This window comes from Cotesia glomerata, linkage group LG3 (genome assembly GCF_020080835.1).
Source record: "Cotesia glomerata isolate CgM1 linkage group LG3, MPM_Cglom_v2.3, whole genome shotgun sequence".
NCBI lineage: Eukaryota > Metazoa > Arthropoda > Insecta > Hymenoptera > Braconidae > Cotesia > Cotesia glomerata.
In genome coordinates, this window is record NC_058160.1 from 20,499,929 (window position 1) to 20,527,397 (window position 27,469).

The window sequence follows — 27,469 nt, forward strand, 5'->3', positions numbered from 1 at the left end:
AAATACCCGAATAAAAAATATAATAAAATAAAGCAAATAAGACATTTAATAAACAAATAAATTCATATAATAAATATACGTTGATGAATGCAGAGTGTTGACTGAGAATATGAAAATTATTGTTACAAAAAATGTATCCATTAGCGCACGCATAGACAAAATTTTACATTTTAAAAATTAACAAAAAAAAAAAAGAAAAAACAAAATTCATGACATGAAATAAATTTTTAAGTATTTCTCTTTAGGTACTTATATTGCATTTTGTTCATAATAGAATAATGAATGTGAAATAATATAATATAAGCGTGTATTATCTCAACGTAAACTCGTCAAATGTAAACAGATCTGCAAACTCTGATCATTATATTACAAATGCAATGAAGTTAAATTAGTATTAATCGAAGTAGGAGTGATCTTTTTTTCACTCAATTAATCTTTAACTTCATTACAGTCGTTCATTTTTTATTTTTTGTTTTTATATAGACTCTAATGATTATCTTAAATGCATATACGTGGATCTTTTATGTTACGCTTATTTCAGTAACTTATCCATATAATTGAATTATTTTAATATCAAAATGAGATCGGGTGCTTGGAAAAAATATAACACAAATAAATAAATAAATAAATATTTTTATGATTCTTGTTGAATTAAAGTCATTTTAATGCTTAGATCTTTCTACTTTGATTAAAAAAAAAAAAAAAAAATATTTAGAGATAAGTTATGGAAATTAATATACAGCTATGAAACATGCATTGCGTATTAAAATAAATAGTTTGAAAGAAATGCGTGAATGAATGAAATATTTCTCTCTTGTGTACATCAAAACCCTGTTAATTAAGTTTATTGATAATAAATACCATCACGCTTGCAATAAAATTTTGTCAAATTTCTCTTTATTTTATTTAAACTCTATTTTTTTTACGTTTACTGTAAACGAGAATGTAAAAACGATATTATTCTATAATTACTTAAAATTATTATGCAAAAAATACAATATCCATAATATCGTATAATTTTTATCTATTATAGAGTCACAAGTGATAAAAAAAAATATAAAAAAGCTGAGTGTTTTTTTTTAGTGAATTTTTCAAATCCTATATAAATTTTAATAAAATAGAACCATCTCGATAAAAAATTTTTCGTGCTTATGTATTTAATTAACTTTTAAATTTTCATAATTTAAAAAATTAATACTCTATTAAAAATGAGAATTCTGATTATTTATTTAATCGTTGTTAGTAAAAATATTTAAGTTTTTCTGCAATTATTTAAACACGAGTAATTTTTTAATACGTTCTATTTTACGTAAATCTATTATTTCTGAAAATTTGCCAAGTGTAAATTTTCTGGCTTTGATTTTTATCACAGGAAAATCTTTAAAAATATTAATGATAATAGAGAAATAAATAAATAATGCACTTGTAAAATGTACAGTTAATTTATGAATTACAGTTTATGTTGTGAAAAAAATTATTTTTCAAAATTTTTTCTGTACATACTAACTCAACTTACGCTTATATTATTAATTGATAAATATGCATTCTAAAATAATTTAATTATTTAACCCTGGATGTACATAAAAAAAATGCTTAAAACTGTTTAATGAGCATTGATATCATTTAAAATTAAAATATATGAAACAATCACATTTTATAATTCGACAAATGCAACATAAAAGACAATTCAATAATATTGTCTTTTGATACTTCACTCACAGATTTGCACAATAGAGCATCTAGATTGCACTGATAGCAAACCAGAGGCACTACGCATTAAATTAATTTAAAATAATAAGTAGAAATTTACGTCCGAGGGCGTACCACACATATGAATCATATACTTTTTTGCTCGCTGTCAAAGACTAGTCACTGGGACAGTTTCGTCTTGCTGATGGTTCAATGTCGTCATTAATATGTGGTCCGCGGCGTTTACCTAGCAATCCTCTGTTGCTGGACTGTAATCAAACAGTATATCCGCTCGAGAGTTTATGAACCAAACAGCAATTAAAGAGATAATAGCTATGACACTTCCTAATGTGATTGTCAATTGTTCTACTGCTTCTGATGGTTTAATGAACATACGGACACTGAGTATGTGCCAACGTGATTCTGTCCACGTTGAATATTTTCCCGATTTCATTTGATACCCTGCAGAAAATATTTTCAATTAATTTCATTTACTTTTATAAATATAATTTATTATATTTGAATAATTACCATCAATAATAAAAGCTGGGCTAACAGCAGCCGTATAATTAACCGTTGAATTTATACAAATTCCAGTAAAGTTATTATATCCACCCATCCAGGCTAATCTGTGTTCATTACACTCATTTGCTGTCATATTTGGTAACTTTTCTCCGGTAAGTAAAGCAAGAAGTTGTCCAGTAATACTTGTTGCGTGGTTCAGAGAAGAACTTACACCAACATACAAAGGATACGTATGATTGGGTAATTTATTATATCCTGGTATTGAAGCAGCTTGAAATAGATTACATTTAGCACTTTCAAGATAGCAAAATAACATTTCACTGATAAGTTCTTCAATTATTGTTACATTACTACTAGGTGATTTTTGACCTGTTACTTTTTCATATAAAACGTCACCGAGTTTCATAGCTACATGAGCTAATGTTTTATTTATTTGCTTCCTAAAATCAATTAAAGATAAATAATTAAAATTTTAAGTTAAAAGTATTGGTTATTATTTACAAGCTGGGTCAACCCCATTTTGGGCCATAACTAGGTGAAAAATTAACATTTTTTATTTTTTTTTGTTCTGCTTGTTTTTACGGCGCATTTATGATAAAAAATGTCGTGAAAGGAAAAAATAAAGATTTTGATAGCTTTTTTGCCTTTAAAAATTGGAAAAAAAATTGGCTTTCATGTTTTTGGATAAAATTTCTATTTTATCTTTTTTTTTTATATATTTTTTTTGAAAAATACATAAAAAAAAGAACAATTTAAAAAAAAAATTAACATGGTCCAGCGTGAGTTAACCCTTTTGTAAATAATTACCCAAGTATTTTTGATTAACCCTCGGAGTACACTGGAGTCATTTTGATCCCAGAATTTTTTTTATCTAAAAATATTTTTCGAAAATAAGTAGGTTCATTTTTAATTAATTTTTTCAACATTAAAAACTATTTAATTCAGAATAATAATGATTGTACTCAAAAGAACATTGTTTTACCTACCAAAAATGTATTAATCTGAATTCCGATAAAATGCATAGTTTCTGAGATATAATTCTTCGAAAGTCTAGTGGGTCAATTTGACCCCGTGTGTACTCTAAAGTTCCGTATCTATATCATATAATTGATATTTACCTTCGAATTCCAAGTGTTTCAGCATTATCTAGAATACCGCCGTAATATTTATTGATAAATTGTTCACCGTGAGTAGCTAATACTACTGCAGTTAAGTTACGATTTTCAGCGAGAAAGCTTTGTATCGATGCAGGTGGTACGCTGTTGGAAAGTGTTGTATTCTCAAGATCTAAACTCTTTTTAAGATTAATAATAACATCATTATTTTCATGATTATTAGCATGGAGATATAACTGATCATTTCCAAGTTCTCCCAATTCGATGACTGTTTGAATTTTATCGAATTTTAGATTTTTTCCTCCTAAAGCATTGAAGTTGCCTTTATTAAGATCATAAACAAATCGACTAGATCCAATGTAATCAAATGATTCTCCATTTAGCAAAGAAAATAAAACATTTGTATCTGAAAAATATTTATGAATTATTTAGACTGTATTATGGTTATAAATAAATAAAAATATTTGGAAATACAACTTACGATTTACAGTGGCATTGAGCAAATTTAAGTAATATGCAGTGGCAAGAAGAGTTATTAAACCTGTGACAGCACTATTTGCACCTGGTGATATATTATCAAATATAGAACTTGCATCTAGGCGTGCGATAACCAAAACTATCGATTCTGTTTTGTTATTTAAAGGCGATAGAGGCCAATGAATATTTAAATTACTGAGTGGATCACAAAATGCTGTTGGATTCATGTACAATTTTTTACTACGTCTAATGCATGTTTCGGAGTCAACTGCTGCTGTCATAAATGATTGCATTTCCAGAGCACACAGAGGACGTTCTTTTTGTTTATCAAGGTTGTGAGCATTGTGTTTAAAGTAGCAATTTTTTATCTTCTCCAATACGCTATCATTCTGAAATAAAAAATATTATGAAAATTAAATTAACCGAGGTATGAAAATTTTTATCATTTTTTTTTTTATTAAAAAAATTAAAAGAAAAAATTTCACATGTAAAAGATTTGAAAAATTATACATGCAATTTTTTTTGGTAATTATTTACCATATAGTGGGGTCAACCCATGCTAGCCCATATTAAACTTTTTTTTTTGATCAAATTGATCAATTTTTTTTTTTTTTAATTGTTCGTTTTTTTATGTACTTTTTAAAAAAAAAAAATATATCAAAAACATCAAAAAAAGATAAAATGAAAATTTTATCCAAAAACTGAGCCAAAATTTTTTCTAAATTTTAAAGGCAAAAAAGCTATCGAAATTTATGATACTGAAGTTAGCCGTCAGCTGTCAATTTTAAAAATTTTTTTAACAAATCAATTACGATAAAAAAATACTTCTAAAAATTTTCACCTATAATTTTTATTAATTTTAACATGTGGAATTTTTTAATTAAATTTTTTTTTATAATAATTTAATTGCTATAAAATTTTAAACAAATTCCTAATGTCTGTCAACTTCAGTGTCATTGAAATCTTTATTTTTTCCTTTTACGACATTTTTTATAATAAATGCGCCGTAAAAACAAGCAGAATAAAAAAAACATTTGAAAATGTTAATTTTTCACCTAGTTATGATCCAAAATGGGATTAACCCCACTTGTAAATAATTACCTTTAGTATCATAAAAATATATTAATTTTCTAGATTTGATACAAAAGAAAACACATATTAATGACGTGCTTTAGTTGGCAGAGAAAATGTTCATAATTTAATTGAATAAAATTACTGACACCGAAATAAAAACTTTTTGAATACCTCAATGTAAAAGATAGGAAATTTCCAATCCTTTAATAGAAAACCATTTCCTGATGGGTTCCAAACTTTATTATTATCACATGATTGTATACCAGAGTATCTATTTGGACATGTATCCTCTGGAGAATAAGCGGACGGAAATGCTTGACTACTATTTTTTGCTATTAAAATTCCGTTTATGTTATTTGTTGCCTCAAGACGCGCTATAACATCATTTGTAAACATAGTAAAGGGAATGACTACAGTATAAGGCCCAGCTGTTGCATTAGACTCAATCCAATTGACATCTTCAAATGTTTCTATTAACTGTATTACTCCAACACTTCCACCTCTTGTTGCTAAATTAATTATTCATAAATAATAGTTAGTCACAGCAATAAAATCCTTTTTTTTTTTAATTGTTAATTATCAGTAACTTAACTAGTTAATATTACTAATGACAATAATTAAAATCCAAGCAATACTCACAAGAACATCCAAATTGATGGGTACCATTGTGTCTACGAAAACAAGCAGACGCTCCATCAATTGACATATAAATCATATCTTTTATTCGTTCGGCTGACACTGCAAAGATTTAATGTTTTTTATCAATCACTTCAAATGGCAATAAAAAGTATAAATGTAGTAATTTATTTTACTTACAATTGTTTACTGCAATTGTCAGTGTAATAAATAACTTAAAATATAAAATATATAACATTTTGACAACTTTTTGTGAATATTAAATAAACAAACAAGCAAAACTAACAATACAGGTTAGTTTACTGTATTTTGCAGTGTACATATGAGTCTATAAACTTAATTGTCAGTTGCATGAAAGTATGGGTATCACATCCTATAGATTTTAAGATGTTTATGTGTATGTACACACTCGTTTTCATAAATGCTGAAGTCACTGGCTGCGTTCAAGTTTACTAAGTTCTTAGCAGATCTGAGCATATCTTGTAGCAACAACTTAAAATAACTATTTTATTTTTTTTTTTAATCTATAATAAAACAATGCAAGGTATATTTATTTAAGTGTGTTTAAAATTAATTTTTTTGGTAGATAAAGTCAGCCCTGCTCAGAACTTAGTAAACCTGAACGCAGCCACTGACTTTTTCCAGTGAGCTGATTGCCTTGAATTTTTTACAGTCGAAAAAGTACTGAGTACAATTCAGAAAACTTGGAAAAGTAATGACTACAATAGTCCATTCGTATGGCACTCATTACTTTCTTTTTATAAATAAATGTTATTTAGATTAGATTATACTTTTTAATAAAACCTTTTATCGATTATATTTAATATATTTATTTTATTTTTTCGCCGTTTTTACAACTGTTAAGTATATAAAGAGATATTTTTGTTTTGTTACACTGAAAAAGTGTAGCTTCTTCTGATAAACTATATTATTAATTTATTTTTAAAGAAAAATAACAACGATAGAGAAGTCGCAACAGTTACATAAAATTAACAGGCGAGACCATCTTTTTCTCGCTTTGCTCTCACGGAGCTCAACGGAACTATCTCTGTCGCACTTCCAACAGCAGAGCAATTGCAGTTTCGATTGGTTTCACGAAACGAATGAAATTTTTGAAAAAAATGCTTTGTGGTGAAATAGTTTATTAAATTATCTATTATCTCTAAGAACGTTTTTTCAAAATTTCCATTCGTTTCGCTAAGCCGATTGAAACTGCAATCACTGGTCTCGGCTGTTAACAGCCGAAATTAAGCATGAAGTTTATTTAACATACACCTAAAATATCAATTAAATGCCATGTATACATAAAATACAATTATATTATTTGTAAAAATAGTCAATGACCTTGTCTTACATCGGTACAAAATTTAAAATAAATCCCTGATTCAGAAAGATGATTTGAAATGATTACCTTCATGTTAATTGTATATTGATATAGTATTCAAATCCGATGCATTTAAATCATTTCAAATCATTTTAAATCATTTCAAATTAGATTTCTTAATCAGGGATAGTTGAAATTCAAAGAAATTTATGAATCTCTCTAAATCATTGTTATTAAAGCATTGAATCACTTCCAATATCACATCATACGGCAAAAGGATAGCTTTTGTAAATTGCTCCACTTTTTTCAATTCGTTTAATAGTTCAATTCTCCTAGAAGCACGTATATACACATCCCCCAATGAAACCAATAAAAATAGTGATTATCTTCACTTTTGCCTAAATCAGTTTTCCAGTTGTCACGATTTTTTTTAATGTTACTTGAATAAAATTACGTTGATAATTGTGTACCAGTTCTTTAATATTTCTATCTGCTGCTATTAATTTGTCCATTGATTTTTTTTTCTTGCGGCACGGGTAGTCCGAGTGACAATTCGACTTTATGAATAGATCTATTAAAAGTATTTTAATATTAATTCAAAACACGGAAAAAAAATTGAAGGAAAAATTACAGTTCTCACATCGTGATCCAGAACTAAAATTTCAATATGGTCACTTTCATAATTTTACATTTAAAAATTTACGATCTTAAATTGTAAAAATTCGTATATTGGCTACTTTTATACGCATTATTATGATACAGTACATAGAAATTTAAAAATAAAATACCTTGCTATCAATCGACATTAAAAAAAGCGCTCGACTAGGAAATAGATTTATAAGTATTCTATCGAATGTCAGAGCGTTTTTTGGAAATTTTTATTTTTTTAGAAGATATTCCAGCAATATATTGCATCAAATTTATCTGACTTCAACATCATCAGTCAATTTGTTACTGATTGATGTCAACGAAGTTAACCTCAATTGGTTATTTCTATGTCAATTTAGTTGACATCACTTTTTTTTGATTGATCTCAAGTGAATTGATGTTAATTTGTTACTAATCGATATCAAGTTCATCTTCATGTGGAACTAGACCTACCGACTTTGGTTTTTAAGTAACTCTGACCTAAAAATTTTTACTATCGTGTCCAATATTATATTATAATTCCGTTTGACGTTTTCATGATAATTTGTATGAAATCTAAGAAATCTAAGACAGGAATTTGTAATGAATTTAATAAAAAAAGTTGGAGGCCAAGGTTGTAGTGAAGTTGACGGTAAATTCCTACACAATTCGAGTACAACTTGACTAAAAAAAAACTATATTAGTTCCCTGATAGCCACCTTAACTGAAACTTGCCGTCAATCTACTGCCACCGCAATTTGAAGCCAACTTTACGAAAAGAGTTAGAAAAGCAAGCGGTTCCAGCTAAGTTGCCTATAAGTTACCCTACAATTTGACGCTTAGACTTGCTGTGCAAGTATTTCAGTCAAGTTGTAAAAAAGTTTAAAGGAAATTTAACTATAAGTTTGATTGTTAATTTATATTCAAATTGCGGCCGTAGATTTTCGTCAATTTGCTTACAACTGTTATTCAGTGAAGAATTACCGCAAACTTAATGTTAAGTTAACTGTAACTGCTGAAAGTCAACTACTTTCTAAGTAAGCGCTGGTTATCAGGGTATGATGTTTTCCCTCAACTTGTATTCAATTACCTCCCGTAGATTTCGATCAACTTGTATTCAAGAGTTGCTCACCGAAAACTGATCGTAAACTTGGCGTCAAATTGACAACTACTGATAATCAACTGGTTGTTTTGCAATACTGACTGATCTGGATAGTGATAACAAAAAAATTTAATTTTTCGAGTGTTGGTTATGATTACAGAACGCCATTATCACCTGGCTAGTTCGATCAATTATTTTTTATCAGTATAATGAGTATTTATGTTACCAACACAAATAACTTGTAACTAGAACGAAAATAGCTTTACTAATTAAGCGCCTCATTCAAAAAAATTCTTAAGCATTCATTAAAACGATATTAGTTGATTGACCCATCTTCAGTTTAGTTGTAAATAACTTTTTTCGAATTCAACATTCAAAGAATTAGAATCTTAGCATCTTAGACAAAAATTTTCAAAATAATCAGACTAAAAATTAAACATTTAATCTCCACACTGAAAAAATTAGTATATTACATACCTAGGGAAGTAAAGTAAGAAATGTCTCAGATCACATGTAATTGTTGTCCGAGGCGAAGCCGAGGTCAATAAACATGTGATCTGAGGCTTTCTTATTTACTTCCCGTGGAGTGTATACTATTTTTTTGCTTGACGAACGCAGAAAGGGGCAACTTCGTTTAGCGCAGCGGGCCGAAAGTTGACGCTTTCTGCCCGCCGAGCAAAAATATAATACACCCTAGGGAAGTAAAGTAAAAATGTCTCCAGATCACATGTTTGTTGACCTCGGCCTCGCCTCGGCCAACAATTACATGTGATCTGAGACATTTCTTACTTTACTTCCCTAGGTGTGTAATATACTATTTCTCTTTATACCTTAGTCGAAAGTACGCACTTCCCTCTCGAATTTTATAGCATAAAGTCTTATTTCCCTCCCCTGGTGGGATTACATACGTAATTGTGTCTCGTTGTATGAAATATTTTAATTAAACAGTGTACTTATAATTAATAATAAGATGAATGAAAAAGTTTCATCGGATTAATATTGTTGTGTCGAGGATTATCCTAGTCATATGATAAAATCGATTTTTTTAGTGAAATTTAGTGTCCATTGCAATGGTCTTGACTTGAATTTGTGCCTTTTCAGGGTTTCATATCTTTCTCACCGATAGTCAATTTATTTTGATAAGTATTTAGGATGCATTCGAAAATTCTCTATCTCTAGATACATAATTAAGAAATGACCTTGTATCTTGTGAACTATTGATATTTTTAAAGATATAAGCTCACTCCGACATTCCACTTATGGAGACCTTTCATTTGAGTACCCACATCAATTTTTATGAAAATTAAGTTAGCTGGCATTTAAAAAATTTTAGAATTTTTTTTTATTGAAAAAATGATTACAAAAAAATAAAAAAAAAAATTATCACTTGTAAAAAACTTCAACAACTATAAGTGCAATTTTTAAAGAATATTTTTTTGTTCTAATTTGATAATTAAAAAAAAATCAAAAAATTAAAAACGTCGGCAAAATTTAGTATTATTCAATTTTTTTATTTATTTACATATACTGTATATATATTAGACTGCCAAATAAATCGAAGATTTTTTTTTTTTCGGTCCCATATCAAAATTTCGTTTAGAGTTATGAAAAAAAAAATTGTGTCAAAATTTGAGTGCTTTATCTTCATTTTTTAATTAGCGCTCGCAAAAAGAAGAATTTTCGCCAAAAAAAGTTTTTTTTCACTTATTTTTTGATTATAGAAAATTCAATATACCAAATATGAAAAAACCCTTGGTATGGTTTTGTAGGAAATTAAATTCTCTACAAAGATGATTTTTTTTCGAATTTAAAGAATCGACAGCTTCTTTTTAATAGTTAATTTAATTAAAATTTGTTCGATAATTTTTGTTTTCAATTATCGATGGACACGTATAAAACTACTTCTTAACGAAAAGAACTGACTTATACAATTTTTTTAGGAATATTTATGATCTAAAAAAATAGTTTTTATGCTTTAATTGATTATAGTATAGTACAATAGAAGTTGAAAATAATTTTATTAACAAAAATAATGAAGACAAAAAAATTAATTTTTTTGTAATTTTTTATTCATAAGTCTCATTGACTTAAAGATTATTCATGCTTCAAAATTAATAAAATATATCTTTTCTGTCATTTTTATTCGTCAACGGATTCTTCTGTAGCACTCGTAACTCAAAACGGTAGTTGTAGTCTAGCCAACAAGTGCCTTTTTGGTTAACTTTTTTCAGCAGTCTCCGAAAATTATTATTGAGCTGTCATTCGATTCGGAATGGTATCTAGATGATTTTTGAAAAAAAAATGAAGTTCCGCTTGTAAAAATTGCAAAAGTTATCAACAATTAACTGAAAAAAGGGGATTTAGTTTTTTGAAAATATCTCAAAAAGTCTTAAAAAAATCTTAAAATCGTCTTGAAAAAATCTTAAAATTGTCTTTAAAAAATCTTACAGCGACAGAGCTCCGGAACATATTTATGGAGCGTCTTTAAATTGTCTTAAAATGATCTAAATAAATTAGTCTTAAAACGATCTAAATAAATTAGTCTTAAAATGATCTAAATAAATTAGTCTCAAAAAAATCTTAAACAGAAATTTTGAGACTATTTTTTGAGATGAGCTAACAGCAATAGGGCCCCGGAACATCAAAACGGAACGTTTTAAAATTGTCGGATATAATTTTTTAACAATTATAAATCCATTTTAAAACCATGTTACTCAAAAATATTGCGTTTAGAAAGTCGAGCTCATAAATCTGATAGAAGTTTAATAATAAAAAACTATTGTTTTAATTTTCAAACTGCAATAATTTTTAAATGGATGAACCGATTTTCACGCGGTTGACAGCACTCGACGTAGTTTCTTAAGGCTCATGAAGAATTTTTAAGTTTTATTCTATCAAATTAGGAATTTCGAAATAATTCCGAAAAAACACTTCTTCAGTTTTCTTTCGACAATGATAACTCACGAACGAATCAACCGATTTTGACCAGGGTGGCAGCGATCGACGTGGTTTTTTTATGTTGAAAGTTGAATAGTTTTTGGAATCAATCGGTAAAGCCGTTTGAAAGTTATTGCAAAAAAACCACATTGAAAAAAATTTTTTTTTGTAGTTTTTTTGAGATTTCTCAAAATTTACGGGTTTAAAACGGTTCAAATTGTATTTAAAATCCAAGTTTGGTCAAGCCCTTTCGAATGGCGCCAACCGCGATGAAATCGGTCGATCCATTCAAAAGTTATGAGAGGTTTACATACGGCCACACACACACACACACAAACACACATGCCCACACATACATACATACAGACTTACGGACATCATCGCGGCAGTGATGCCAACTTGGGGGATTTTCCCCTAAATTTAGGGGTATTTTGCAAATAGCGGGAAAGTTTTAGGGGATAAATTTGTTTAGAGTATTTTTTTGGGAATTTTTAATTCGTCAGAAAATATATTTTAATATAAAAAATTAATAAAAAATAACGATTCTTCAATTATTAATTTATCAAAGAACATTTTCAATGTATATATATATACTAAAGCAAAGTATAAGTAGAGCCCTCGGGAGTTATACCTATATACATTACAAACTTATTGTAGATGTACTATAGCTATAGATTTACGCACCTATATCATAGTATATGACAATTAACAATTGCAATCTTTATTTTTGATCTTATTTAAATATTTTTTCTTGTAGAATTATTATGACTTTAAATTAAGTTATTTGTTTGTATTAAATGATCTATTTGGATTTTATTACATTTGAAATTAAATCTAATTGTAAACCTTTAATTAGTTAAGTAATCTTGTAACCTATGTAAACCAATGTAATTTAAATATTGATGGCTGAGGGAGCTAAAGTTCCAGAGCCAAATAAAATTTTTATCTATCTATCTATCTATATGATACCCAGTGGATTTTGACTTTTAAACGTTGACATGTTTTTAGTCTAGTAAGAATCAAGTTTTACTTTTTAAATATATCGTATATAATAACTGCAGCTTTATTATAACACAAATAGTTGATATGAGCAATAAAACAAATTGTTTTAAAGAAAAAAAATTAGGAAAACGGTTGACCCTGAAAGCCATCCCTGCAACTTCCCGTTTCACAGCATTATTTATATTTGTAAAAATGCTTACCGTAAGATGGACGGTGTGGCCTAATGTATATAGAATAAGCGAAAGGAAATTTAGTATAGACCGGATAGCTCAAATGGTAGAGTAGCCGACATGTCTTCAGAAGGTTCTGGGTTCGAATCCCAGTCCGAGCTATCTAATAATTTTTTCTCGCATATTCTATAAACTCACATTAAGATGATCCTCTCCACATTCCTTTCTCAATCCTCCCCTACCAATATCCTGTTACGTGAATGTGGAACGCTTCACGTAATAATTACCGTAACTCATTCTTTCCCGCTTCACAGCATTATTTATATTTGTAAAAATATATTATTCCATACTTAGGCGCTTAAAATTGCACCAATGACGTTTTTGAGCTCTTCGAGCTGAATAATCGAACTGAAAATTCGCTGAATATTAAGAACAAATTAGTCTGCTTTTATGAATTTTAAAAATCATTAAATTTCATACCTTTGAGCTAGAAATAAGTTTTAAACGCTCTGAATTCGTTGTGTAACGGGGTGGTTAGCCCTGTCCAATTGGTCACCCCTTTCCTCTTTGAAAAGGGCGCCACTGGGATTTTATACTCGGTGTCCCAGAAACCGGGGAGCATGAGAAGGAAAGATCGGGTCGTGAGAAGTTGAGAAAGGCTGAAAAATTAATACTGAGAAACAATTATTAACAATTAACAATTCAATTATTTATTTAATATAAACAATTTAATTTTAACAAAATTCCTTAATAATATTACCCTTAAAATTAACCTATCAATTACTTAATTGTGAGGACCTCTCACCTACGCAGGCACTTGCCAAAACTTATAACTAAATATCCTTAAATTCTTTCAACTATAGATCATTACGCATCTATCTTCTTAATTTCTTAACTCTACATAGACCATTACGCATCTATCCTTAATTTCCTAATTCAATCATAGACCATTACGCATCTAGATTCCTAATTTCTAAATTTAATCATAGACCATTACGCATCTAGATTCTTAATTTCTTAGACCCTCGTCCAACTGACGGAATAACAAACAACATGTTTTACCCAATAAAAACTTCTTAATTATTCAATTATCTGAACTAATTTCACATAAACAACCTCGTCTACCTGACGGAATACCATATAATTTTATTCAATTCCATATAAAATCATCCACCGAACGTTAACTTCATTTCTCAAATTTTCTTAAATAAAATTTTAACCAATTTTCCTTAAATAAATTTAATCTCCAGATTAACTAAATTTACCAAATTCACCAAATTTTTCTTATCGAATTTATCTAATAAATTATCTCTTAATTCAATCAATTATTTAATAATTGATTTAGCACTTTTCTAACTTAAACAATTCAATTACATTTATCCACCGGCCTAAATTTAATTTTCCAAAACTTTACAATACTATCGTAATCTACTAAATTTTACGTCAACACTTGTTTACTGCAAATAAATCTTACTACATTACATAATCACTAAATTTCTGTACTAGTTCACTTACTAAATTTTCTACTAATATTTTCAATTAATAAATTCTACTGAACTCATTACAGGATTTACTAAATTTAATCTTCCTAGACAAAATTCTAAACATCAACTATTCGAATCCTAAGCGTCTCAATACAACTCTTAACTACATACATTCTAGAATGACCTTCACTGACTTAATTACGCATTTTCATTTCTTATTCAAATTTACTTTTCTTTATATCCCGAAAATTATTAACTAAATTAATTTATTATAGCCAGCAGGCCTATAATAAATTACTGATTAAATTATCTACAGTAAATTCACAAATAAACTATTAATCTCATTCTTTTAAAATAAATATCCAATAACAAAACTAGCTAAATGACCTTGGCGCATGAATCTCTAAAGTACAAAACTTGCTAATATAAAAATGACCGCTCGAGAAATTAATTTAAATTATTTCAGCCTCTTAATTAAATTAATAATCAATTTTGGCCTAAATTAATCGAAAATACCTAGAGACTCAATTATTGTTTTATCCAACGACGACTGATACTCCGGTCCAACTTGGCTGGCTCCGCCGCTTGACGTCTTGTCGTCTCAAACCACTATGTTAGCTTCCGGTCAGGGCTTGTCCAATTCCAAATACCGTAATAAACTCCTCAGTAGTTGCTTTCTATCGTCGGCGTTCAAAACTGCACTCTCTTGACTTATCTAATCTCAACAAGGTCACTGATTCACAAAAGGCAAAGGCCACTGGCTTCCAGAAGGGAAAAAGCCTCGATGTTTTTCGTGCTCGCTCTTTTATAACCCTCAGCTCAGGCTCTCGAACTTTCCTATTGTTACGCCCCGCTTCATTTTCCGGGAACAGTAGTGGGGAATCTTGATTAGCACGCCCGGTGACAAGTCGAAACTCTTGTCAAAAATCGAAAAGTAAGGGAAAACCCTTACCTACCGTGCGTCAATTATCGGGGTCGATAATGACCCCGGGAAGTTCGATTTTCCCTGTTACAGTTGAATAGCGGGAAGTTTTTTAAATTTGGCCCGGAGGTATAACCGTTTTTTAATTTTTTTTAGGGTATTTCTTGTTCTTGTCAATACTCTCCAAATTTTAGACAAATGTTCCTACACTGAAAAAAAAATTAACTTGATTCAAGAGAAAATTCCTGAACCAAGAATATAATTTTGAAGAGGATAATTGTCTTGAATCAAGACGAAAAATTCTTGAATTAAGTAAAATTTCCTCAAATCAAGAAAAATTTCCTTAAATCAAGAATTTTTTTACTTAAATCAAAAATATTAAGTTCTTCAAAATTATATACTTGATTCAAGAACATTTTTTTTCCTGTGTACAATTATATTAACTACTAGCAGTCCGCCCCGGCTTCGCACGGGTATTTAACAAAAATTTCAACATTAATTATAATGTAATATAGCCTATGTCACCCGGGGGTAGTGTAGCTTTCCAACAAAGAAAGAATTTTTCAAATCGGTTCAGTAGTTTCAGAGCCTATTCAATGCAAGCAAACAAACAAACAAACAATCAAATCTTTCCTCTTTATAATATTAGTATAGATCATTTGAACTAGATTTTTATAAGTTATTCTTTTTAATTTTATTACTGTACATTTTCGTATCTTGTATTTGATAATTTACATGACCCTGAAAAGTTATCTTAAACTGGTCTAGTATTGATACTATTCACTTGTTTAACCAAAAAAATTTCCTCCAAAGTATCAATGAATTACTCCATCCTTTTCTTTTCCTTAAATAATTTACTCACATGAAATAGCTACTGTCTTATTTAATACCCGTCAAATTGACATAATTTAGCTCACATGTTTTTCAAATTAATATGAGGAAGAACACCAACGTTGTTACAAGAAATCATCGCGCTATTTTTTATCTTGGTATAGTTTTTTTAAATTACAAAAAAAAAAATGATGACAAGTTTGAGGTGATCTGAGGACAGCCTTCAAGAATATATAAATTATGTTGACTATCGATCCATTAAATTTTCATAGATTTCTGTTGACCAGTGAATTTAATAAATATGATTTATTACACCCGACAAGACACGATTGTCATTGACTATGACACACTTTGCCACTCCAATGAATTATTACTTATACAAGCTATAAATAAATACAGATATAAATATATCTAAACATACAAGTTTAATTTTTTTTATTGTATACATTTATATTAATACGATAATTAGTTGAAAAAATAATGTTCAGAGCATACAGGAATAAATTAGTTCATTACGGCTTATAGATTTCGCGAAAATAGTTATTCTCGTAAAAGGTCAGTAGAGTGAGAACGTTAGTAAATTTGAGGAGTTAGCTTTCTGAGAAGACGCCACGTAAATCAAAATTTTATTACGGATAATTTTACGAGGCCGTCTTCGCAACTGCTAAGACTAGGTTAAACTCGTGATCATTATTGGCGCTCTAACTGTTTTCACTGCTTACTCAACACGTTATTTCTTTACTTTTTGCGTTTCTTTTTTTAATTTTTTTTTCTTTTTTAACATTTTTTTCTCTAGCATTACTGTCAATTTTTACCGAATTTTTTCCAACCACACCTTATAATGCAATGGCTTTATCTTGTCTTTATCATTAAGTTCTATAGTTTTAGTTGTTTATTGTTGTTAGCTCGTACTAACTAAACTTGATAACGTCAGCAAACATCGAAGAGGAAACGTTCAAAGCAAATTAAGCCAAGTGATTCAAGAAATGAAAGGTCAGACAAACGATGCAGAATGCATTCGCGAAATTATATTACGTTCAAGTTTATCTCGAAAATTATACAGTTCAATTTTAGTTTACTCTGTGCCAAGTTTAGGTAAGTAGTTCGGTTTAGGATTGTCAGTTTAGAATTACTTTTTTTAGTTATATGAGTAGCAATTTGAAACTGCGATAGAAGGAATTTTTAATTTTTATAACACAAAATTTTCGTGTTGAGTAAATTAAAATTTCAATTATTTGATTAATGTAGAAATGATTGTATAATATAGATATTACATATGCATAAGAATTTGTAATTGAATTCGTTAAAGGTTGTATTTCTGAAATTCATAATATATATGTATGAGAATAAGTATGACATCATCATATACAATATGGAAAAAATATTCACCGAGGTCGACGACCACTCACGCACATGAAATTTTTAAAAGAAACCGCCAACTTTAAAGCTCTCATCCGCGAGTCAATTAAGTTTCACTGCCTGAAATTCGTAGAAGAATGGTTATGTAAAAAAATAAGTACATGCATTTAAAATTTACATAAAAAATGTTAACTTTAATATATCTTATTGAATTAGTTAAAACTGTGTATTATAAAAAATTTGAGAGAAATGCAGAAAATTATTACTTTCTGGATATCTTATCCAATTGACGTAATAATTTTTTTTTCGACATCCTACGAAGTTTTCTTATCATAATGTCAGCTTTTAATCGACCTGAAAATTTGAAAGTTTCCGTCAAAAAATAGACTTATCACGCAAATTCCAATACGGCATCGTTAGTGGATCAATCAAACATCAGACAAAAATTACCCTTGAATAATAAAGAGAAAATATAGGCAAAGCTTCCGTTATATGATTTTAAGAGATTTATACGTGATAGTGCACTGAAAAAAAATTAACGAATCAAGTAAAATTTACTTAAATCGAGAATAATTTTTTAGTTTACAAATTTTTCTATTCAAACCGAGATGAAGTTCTTGAAAATTATTTACTTGATTCAAGTTAATTTTTTTTCTGTGTATTAAATATTGGGAAAATATGTATTAAAACTATTAACTTTTGTTAATATTTATCTATTAACTCATAGAGTAAATTTCAAACCATTCATGTTTCTCGCAGCAATTTATAAACGATTGAAATGAGTAATTTGATGAAAACATAAGCTGAAAGTTTTATCAATGATTTTAGACTATCATTTACCATTTATTGAAGACTATGAGCGACTCTTTGTTGAAATTCAGTTAATTAGTCAGTGATGCAGGATTTACAATTTTTAGGTTTGAGATCAGTTACTTTGTGAGGGTAGTGGAAAAGTATGTAACAGTAAAAAAGTTAAGCTGTTAGAAGACTAGTAAGAAAGAAGAAACATACTTAGCACCTGAGGTTCTTTTTTTAAGAAAGCTAAGTAGCTAAGAATATATTTCAAAGATCAATTATTTAATTTTTTTAAAAGTAACCACGTATCATTCGAAAATTGAGTGTGATAGAGTCTTCATTATTTTTTAACAACTTGTTCGCTTCAAAGTAAAGTGATTCATAATTGATCGTTATAAAGAAACGAACATTACGTGCAATTCCTGAGTTTATAAATTTATGAATACTAAATTAAGGTTTGCTTTGACTTGTGTTCAAATAAAAAAACTAAAATGATCTAGATAACTCTTTGAACAACAAACTGAGCTTGGATTAAAAATAATTTATTATTTAATCGGATTTTTTGATCAAGGTTGAGGATATTTAATCTCCTCTCAACAGCTTCTTGGGAACAAGCTTGAACTAATTTCACGCAGTAGGAAATAATTTGCCCATGGGATTTGATATAAAACAAACACTTTTCTTAGTAGGCGCCTCTGATACTAATACTTATTTTGTCTTTGTCCATGTTCATATATATTTTATCTCCCTCCCACTTGTTGACGAGTTTAAATCCCATGCCGTAATGTCGGGTCTTTTGTATTGACTTGTAGTCTAGTGGAACGACTGACTAATCATGTTTTTTTTTATTATTATTATTCATCTTTTCCTAGCATTCTTCGGGGCCACAAAAATGTCGGTCAGTGTGTTAACCATCCTGTAGACTTGCAATAAAATTGTCTAGTGCACACATTATAGTATATTCACACACCAATACCAATTAATTCATTAAGGAAATTGTTCTTTCTTCGTACCTAAAAGATTAATTAGTAGCTTTATTTTGTCGTACCAGTATAGCTGAAAAATAATTATTTTCCGTCGATTAACGGCAAGCTGTAGAATAACAAAAAAAAGTGCGACCGGAAGTGTTATAATAAAAATCGTCATTGGAATTTCTTCTTCTTAATTCATAAATCCAGTTTATCCTATGACAAGCATATAAAAATTCATGTTAGATTTGTTGTTCTGCTGGTATTATAGATTATTTTTAGTGATATATACCGACTATGAATATAAAGACCGAAAAAAGTTCAAGTGGCGCCTTCTGTTGAAAATTTAAATAGTATTCAAAGGTATCAGTTTGAAAGGGAACATTTTTTTTTTTTTCGTCTATTCTAAGAAATTTAATAGGCGATGATTCGTGAGATATTAAATTTATTTATGAAGTATCTTCAGAATATCCGTAAACGTCGGTGACTACAAATTAAAAAATAAATAAGTATGAATTTAATAAGTCTTTTAAGAATTGAATAGGAGGAGATCGTTAGCGTATAGTTCTCACGCTGCAAGCGGCTTACTTTGTTGTCTCTCGACAGGCTTATGCTAATTTAATTTATGCGGCTTACGTGCGACCAATCATCGATATCCAAAACCACACGCGAATCATTCTCAACACAAATCAATGTGTTGTATTTTCTCGTTATGTCCACACTAATTTCGGTAAATAGTGTAGATATATACTAAAATACACTACACCTACACGAATTAATACTTCCTAGAGTAAGTGTCTTACGTAATTGACAAATACCTATCTATGTGTGGTGGTCTACACATGTTTAAACTCATTATAACCATTTCTGTGTCTATGAATTGGTACAAGTGTGTGGGAGAAAGAGAGAGAAAGAAAGTCGTTCTAAATGCCGAACTAATTAGGCGATTTTCATAGGGCCACCCAACGAGCTTTGGTGGTTTTAGGGGCATAGAAGTACTAACGAAGATTCACAAAGAAAATGATAAGATAAATTAAAACTCAATTGCGTAATAGAGTATAAAAGTTTGGTGTATAAATATATTTTCGGTTGAATCAGTTAGAGTTTAAATGAAAGCGGAAGTAGTGAAGTTACTGCGAAAAGAAAGGGAAAAGAGGGTGAAACTTGAGGTCGAGGATCTCAGTACTCGGTGCTCGGCTCCGGCGTCTTTGCCTTGACTTGTAAAGTAAACCCAGTGGCCTTGGAAAAAGAAAATGCGAGTAGTAGCGTCGTCTCCTTCCTTTAGTTTCTTTACCTCTTGTCTTGCTTTTCTACTTTCCCCTCAACTCTCAACTCTTAACTCTCAACTCATTCTTATCCTACTCTTAACTTTCTTATTTTCCTCCTATCCGCTCTACTCTTTATCCTGCTTCTGTTGAGGTTCAACATCTTAAAGCGGATGTATAGGATTAAGATAATAGTCTCAAGAGGGCTGCGAAGGAACGTGGATAAAGGTAACGCAAAAACGAGCGATATGATGTGGGTCAAAGTCTCGGGGACTGGGGCGCCGCGCTGGCTCCTTTCTTGTCGTTGATCCACCCATGAGTATATCCCGCTGGTATACCTTTTGCCCTTTAAAGGGTCTAAACACGTACTTTTTCATCACTGACAATGTCGAGTGAAGTTTATTGACTCTTAAGAGATACCTTATTGTTTTTTTACTTTTATTCGGTTTAAGTGAGGTAGTTACGCGATTTCTGCGTCTCTTTTCGTGTCTAATAATCAACAGTTCGAATTTCGTCGCTTCCACGTATTCTCATAGAATTTATGGAACTTAAGACCAGTAAGATCCTTGATGATGTAGGTATTTTCCAAAATTTAGAAGAAGTAGGATCAAAGAACATCAAAACTAAATTTTTATTTCGTGCAGCGTTTTATGTTGTTATTAAGGTAATCGGAAAAAATAGACCGGAAAAAATAGACCCGGAAAAAATAGATCCGAAAAAAATTTTTAAATTATGAAAAATTCATATTATTTCATTAAAATTATTATAAAATAAAAATTATAATAATAATAGAAATCTAATAAATCTGAAATAATATGAATTTTTCATGACTTTAAAATTTTTTCCAAGTCTATTCTTTCCTGGTCTATTTTTTCCGGGATTCGTTATTAACACTTCATCAGGCGTTCATAAATAATAAGCTTGATATTGTCAAGAAACTTATTATCTCCTTGTAATATTTCATTCTTTCAAATTACAGTAATTGATTCTTTCGACGTTATCCATGTCAACAGCAATCTTAAAAAATAATGAAAATTAAAAAATTCAGACAATAAATCAAAAGTAGTCGTTGCTAAATTTGTAAACAACTCTATTAGTCGGCAGTTGCCATCTTTGTATCCTGAAACCTTTAGAGGACAAGCATCTTTCAAGGGAGATAAGTGTAATTAGATACTGTAAAAATACTAGGCTACTTAGGTTGTGCCTTTTCCGTAAGATTTATCGCATTGCAAATCATTATTGCCTAACTATAAACAATATTGCGAACTTGGACACTAAAAAGAAGCTAAACCTAAATGGTTTAAGCACGTACTTTCTTATCACTGACAATATTGAGTGAAGTTTATTGACTTTTAAGAGATGTTTTATTGTTTTTTTACTTTTATTCGATTGAAGTGAATTAAATATACTAAATTTTTATTTTTTCTCTCCTTTACCACGATAGTCATTCTAAAATTTTCATTCTATAATCTTTCCTTATTTTCTACACTCTCTACTTTCTGTAAGCATTGTCAGGCAAAATAAATTTTCAGGGCTACTTACTACCAACTTTGCCAAAGAAAAAATTTAAATGATTTGGCATATCACCTTCAATATACTTTTTTTCTTTTTTCCCGATAGGGCTAAATAGAATTTTCGGGCTCAGCGTACATTATGACCGATGGTATGTGGGGTAGGTTCTTGACTTTTCTTCATTTTTCTCCTCGCCCCCATGAACAAGGACCTGAAGCTGACTCCCCTTAATAAGATAACGTTATAAAAATGATAAAAAAGTGTCACTAAACTCTTATCTACTTGGGTTGATTTTAGTCTTATTCTGGACTTGCTTTAGAATGCCTTAGCTTTTACTTTGTGTTGAAAAATCTGACAAACTACCATACTATATCCGTCATCATTTGATGACAACTTTTGTACACGTAATCTTTAAAGTTTATGTCTTCCGTAAAATTGGAAAGTCAACTTTCTGTTTCGCCAACTTTTCACTGACAGCTGACTAAAGACCGTTAAAAATTGAAGTTTTAAATTTTAAATTGAGTAATCAACGTGAAATTGGATGAGTTTATTTTTATCGTTTATATTCCGTAAAAAGTTTTTGCATTTTATACTACATAGACAACAAAGTTTAATCAAATTCACAAATTTCATTTAAGGAGAAATACTTATTCAAATTGAAATATTTTTATCTGTAATAATTTAACATTGGCGTATACAAAAATGAATCCAAATCCATCTATAATAATCTACTCTGACATATAAATCTACAGAATTTTTTATCTTTGTTCCGTTGTAACTAATTAACTACAATTCCAATTGTGATGAAATTTTTTACAATGCATACAATAATTATATTTAAAAGTAATTGACAAAGTGCTCAAGAGAATACTCAAACAATTACGAGTTGACTTTTAGATCTATTTTAAATCTTAATACGTATAAGATGTAAAAGCAATATTACTAAATAAATTAAAAAAATTTTTAATTGTTATTTTTCTTCTTATCTTCAACCTTTAAAAATTTGTATGAAGTGAAATTCAAATGACTACGTCGAAAATTGATATTTGTTGTTAATAAAATTTGTCAATTGATTTACATAAAAAAAAAAACTATTTTTTACTACATAAATATTTAGGCTGAGCCTATGTGCATAATTTTTGCTCCGAATTAAAAAAAAAATTAATAAATTCCATAAAGGTAAATTAGATTTTAAAAACGTGAAATAAAATTTTTTTCGATTGAATACTAATCAAATCTAATAATTAATCGTAATAATTTATTAAAATATTTCAGTTGAGTAGTTCTCATTTAATATTTTTGACAAAAACATTTATGTTGAAAGATTTTACAAATTCTACCAAACGTTTGACTATAGTAGTAGACAAAATAAGAAATACTAACTAATTTTTCGGTAGTACAATTCGCTTAATTAAGCAGAAAATTAAAAAAAATTTTCTTATATTGTGAAGAACAGCAATGTTTATTTATTGTTCACCAAATTATGTACAGGTTTTACTAGTAAATTATAAACAAAATTTTCTTTATTTACAGGTTTAAGTAGTGGATCCTAAAATTGGCAACCACTGTTGAGAATCTAGCACTGTGGAGATGTATAAGGGAGGGGTGCAGGGTTTCAAACGAGAGTGAACGTGCGTAGCTGTAGGGCAACTCAGATGCTAAGGGAGAGAAAGAGAATCGGACTTTGGTCATCCCTCTTTTATTCCTTGGTGAACTGAACGTACTACTACCGTTGGTCAGCCCGTTCTCCGCGAGAACGCGAGGAATGAGGGGGTTGTTCTCGACGACTACAACTACCACCGTTACCGTACGACTACGACGAGACGACAACGAGCAAGAGATGGTGGAGAAGCTGTGTAGCAAAGGAGGTTGTAGAGAGGGGAACTAACTCTCCAGATCAATACTCGTATCTCCGCTGGCCGGACTAAGCCGGACATTGCGTTCCGAAACTCACCTTCTCGCTGATCACGACCCTTCCCGACTTCCTCCCTCTTACCGCTCACATCTCTGGACCCTCGCACATCTTCTACTTCAGTGTCCAATCCAACTCTTGCCTTGATATATCCACCCTTCTCGCAATTTACATACCACCGGAAAATCCTTTTAATTATCTCTCCCTTAGTATCGTAAAAATTTATCGAGACTCTACGTTGTTGCCTCCTAATTTTTTTTTCTTTTTTTTTATTGTACTTTCCTTTTTCGATTGCCCTTTTGTCGTTGACCTCAAGAGTAGGCGTGTCTCTTCGTGTTATTACTTTTAACTTAATTATTTATTATTTTAATGACGTTTATTTGTTTATTCTTATATTTAATATATTTTAAACTAAATGTTTCCTGCCCGCGGCGTTCGTTGTATTCTGGAATTGAATTTTGAAATTTAACTCAAATATTTCTTCTACTAATATATACAAATTCAAAATTCACTTATAAATTTTTTTCATTAATTTACTATGGTTAATATTCTTAATATTATAGATTTGGTGCAGTAACAATTCAATATGAGGATAGAGGATTTGCTAGGGCTTAGTAGGATTTGTTAATATTTAATAGTTTAGTTGATTTAGTAACGGACCAATTCAAATGAATATTTATGGACAGCAAATGAATTATCTATTTCGGATTGTCCTATATACTAAAAAAAAATTCTATTATTACATCATGAATAATTGAAAAAATTTTGAATATTATAAGTTTCATTGTGTAAAATATAATCGATTAACTTTTTTATCGCAATTGACTATTTAAATTAACGATAGTGAATTTTGGAATATAGTTTCACGATTCAAACAGTTCTTTTTTTTTTCAATCTAACCTGAGGGAAAAAAAACATAAAAATGAATTTTGAGATAATAACTTCAACATGGACGATTAGAAAAATAGGTTACAAAGAAAAAATAATTTTTATAGTAAAGGAATCGTTAAATAACAATTGTCAGTACGCAATATCGTAGATCTGACTTTATGCATGTTTGCTTAATCGAAATACGCGGTAATGGAAAAATTTATTTAAATGCTGTTTCAAACGTTATTACTTCTTATCATTTAATCGTGATTTTGATATTTAATTACATGAATGTGAATAACAATTCATCATCTAAACGTCAATTGAGTTAATTAAGGGTCATAATTATATATTTTTTTCAAATCAACTTTCCAATACAGTTCCGATAAATTTGATTTAATAATAAAAACCTGTTTCATGTCATTTCTCATTGCACAATTTAAGTTTAATCGACAACCAATAAAGCGGATGAATACTTTCTATTGCGAACAAAATAAAGGATTTAATCGTCAGCATTTTGTTGGTATATTTATTGCGGAACTGTTGTTTTTCGTTAAGTATATTCTATTTTTATTTATATTGAAAAAAAAAAGTTTAACCAGAGTTTGAAATTAATGTTTTTAAATAATTAATCTTATTAGATCTATTTCAACGTGAGATATTATTATTTACAGTAGACCGTGGATAATTTTGATCGGTCAATATATCGGAGAAGTTCATCGAAATAACATTCTCCGCTCCAAGAAAATAATATTTAGACATCACTTGAATATCTTTTTTCTTCGTGCATATAATCAGGAAACGGTTTTTAAATTTACAGATATTCTCTTTGATGGTAAAAAATAAGCATACTCTATACTTTCAAAAAGGGATCTGACCTATGGAGATCAAAGCTTTGGTTAACTGTCTCAACATTAAATAAAGTGTAATTATTCAAAAAAATATCGCTTCATATGTAAATATATGTGTACAAGAATTTAAGTAATTTTTAAAAATACACGGAAAAAATTTTAAGGGTGGAAAAGTTCGAGAAAATTCATTACAAAACAGATCGATCAAAATAAAAAAAGTATTATATAAAGCTAGAAATTTTGATTTTATTTGCGTGATTTTTCGAATTCAATAAATGCAGATTATTGTTGAAAAACTTTTATAAAAATTCCATGAAAATTAATTTTCTCTGCAATTAAAAAAATTAATTTCGTTATCGTCTCTGACAGTCAGATAAAAAAGGGTGTAACTCAACGGTGCGTGCTCGTGAGTAAAATATCCGCGCGGAAAAGAGTAATGATTATGACTTCCGTGCAGCGAGTACCGAATAAACGGTACGAAAACGATTCAATCCTACTTTTTTTTTCTTTTTCTTTCGTAAATAATAGTCTTCGGATTTATAAAGGGAAGACAAGAAAAGTTGTTTATAATATTTTTATACAAAATTTACGTATAAACACAATTATATATGCTTTTAGAAAAATTAACTTGATTTAAAAAAAAGAATTTAATGTTTTTTTTTTTTTTATTAATTATTCATGATTTCATTAATTCTGAGTTTAGTATATGACTTAATGAATAAAAATTTAAAGATTAATGCTCGGAATTTAAACAAAAATAATTTTTAAAGTCAACAACAATAAGTAAAATAACATGAATATTGTAAAGAGTGAAGAAAGATTCGAGAACCTCTGTTCACTGGTCAATTTCCCCTTGGCTTTACTTCTTGCGAGGGTAGAAGAGAGCAGAGTGGTGTGGAGTGTGGGGAGAGAGGAGGAAGAGGCGAGATGGTTGTAAGGGTGGTCTGACGCCTCCTAGCCGAATACACTTCTACTTGACGTCCATATAACCAGGCAAACGACCGGGCTATATGCTTACACAAATGTGCTCAGAACATACATGTATTCTCAGATAAACACACGGACACACTTTCCAGAAGCTCCTACATAAATTTATGTACACATGGAGCATGTTCTATGTACATGCGCAAGTATACGCGCCCAGCGTGACGTTTACACGCAACAATTCTAGCATACCAAAGAAACTCGGTATTACTTTAGGCTACGCCACAAGAGCCAAGAGGTTTAGTTTGTACGTTTTCATTTTTCTCCGTACAAACGTTTATTTTTTTTTTTTTTTTCATTATTTAAAATATATGTACACGTTGTTTTGTTTCTCCCCCTATGCAAGGATACTTGCTACAATTTATGAAAAAATTTTTAAACATAAAGTACGCAGTTGAGGGTATTGAGTTTATTTTAGTTTTATAGAGAGAAGTATAAAATTCAAAAAAAATTATTTGACGTAATTATGAAGTAATATCAGTTTCAAATACTTCGCGGCATTGCCTACTGGGATGAAAAAATGAAGTACATGTACTGCAACTATTAATCAGGTAATTAATATCGACAATGTGCAATTTAGGACTGAATTTTATTTATGTATAGATTTAAATGTACAGAAGATTAATCGAGTTTAATTTTTAATTCATTACAACTAAATGACGCCGAATAAAATAGCTATTTTTAATACGTTACCACTTAAGAAGATATTGTAGCTAATAAAAAAAAAAAAAAAAAAAACGGTGTTAAAACATCAAACGTCTTGGCGACTGGAGTTCTTACAAGGAGATTATAGATACACAGATTAATTGCCAGCCATTTAAATTTCTTTTCAATTAGATAATTTTTGTAATAATTTATATTCATTCTATACTGCTTTATGTTTTCTTTCCGTCAAGTGGACAATGGATTAATTATGAATGTTCAAAAAAATATTAATTAAGTGGCATACTCATATCTATATTTTATTAATGAATGAAAAATAGATTATTGTGGAAAGTTCACTTAATTTATCATTTGATAATAAAATTTAATTCAACT

At 29.4% G+C, this 27,469-nt stretch overlaps 1 protein-coding gene across 1 annotated transcript; it reads right to left on the reverse strand.

Moving 5' to 3' along the window:
* Nucleotides 1-1,496: 1,496 nt before the first annotated feature.
* On the reverse strand, nt 1,497-5,932 carry LOC123261057 (nicastrin). Its single transcript, XM_044722524.1, has 7 exons — nt 5,697-5,932; nt 5,520-5,618; nt 5,052-5,389; nt 3,811-4,195; nt 3,333-3,735; nt 2,221-2,654; nt 1,497-2,151 (listed from the first exon to the last, which is right to left on the reverse strand). The coding sequence occupies exons 1-7, from the start codon at nt 5,752-5,754 to the stop codon at nt 1,937-1,939; spliced, it is 1,932 nt and encodes a 643-aa protein (XP_044578459.1). The 5' UTR covers nt 5,755-5,932; the 3' UTR covers nt 1,497-1,936.
* Between the last annotated feature and the right edge of the window lie 21,537 nt (nt 5,933-27,469).

What these genes read in the sequence shown, in the direction of transcription:
- LOC123261057 (XM_044722524.1), bottom strand. Translation starts at nt 5,754, where the DNA reads ATGTTATATATTTTATATTTTAAGTTATTTATTACACTGACAATTGCA. An exon ending in GAAACACTTGGAATTCGAAG is followed by an intron (nt 2,655 to 3,332) that starts GTAAATATCAAT and finishes AATTGATTTTAG; the next exon opens with GAAGCAAATAAATAAAACAT. An exon ending in CCCAGCTTTTATTATTGATG is followed by an intron (nt 2,152 to 2,220) that starts GTAATTATTCAA and finishes TATTTTCTGCAG; the next exon opens with GGTATCAAATGAAATCGGGA.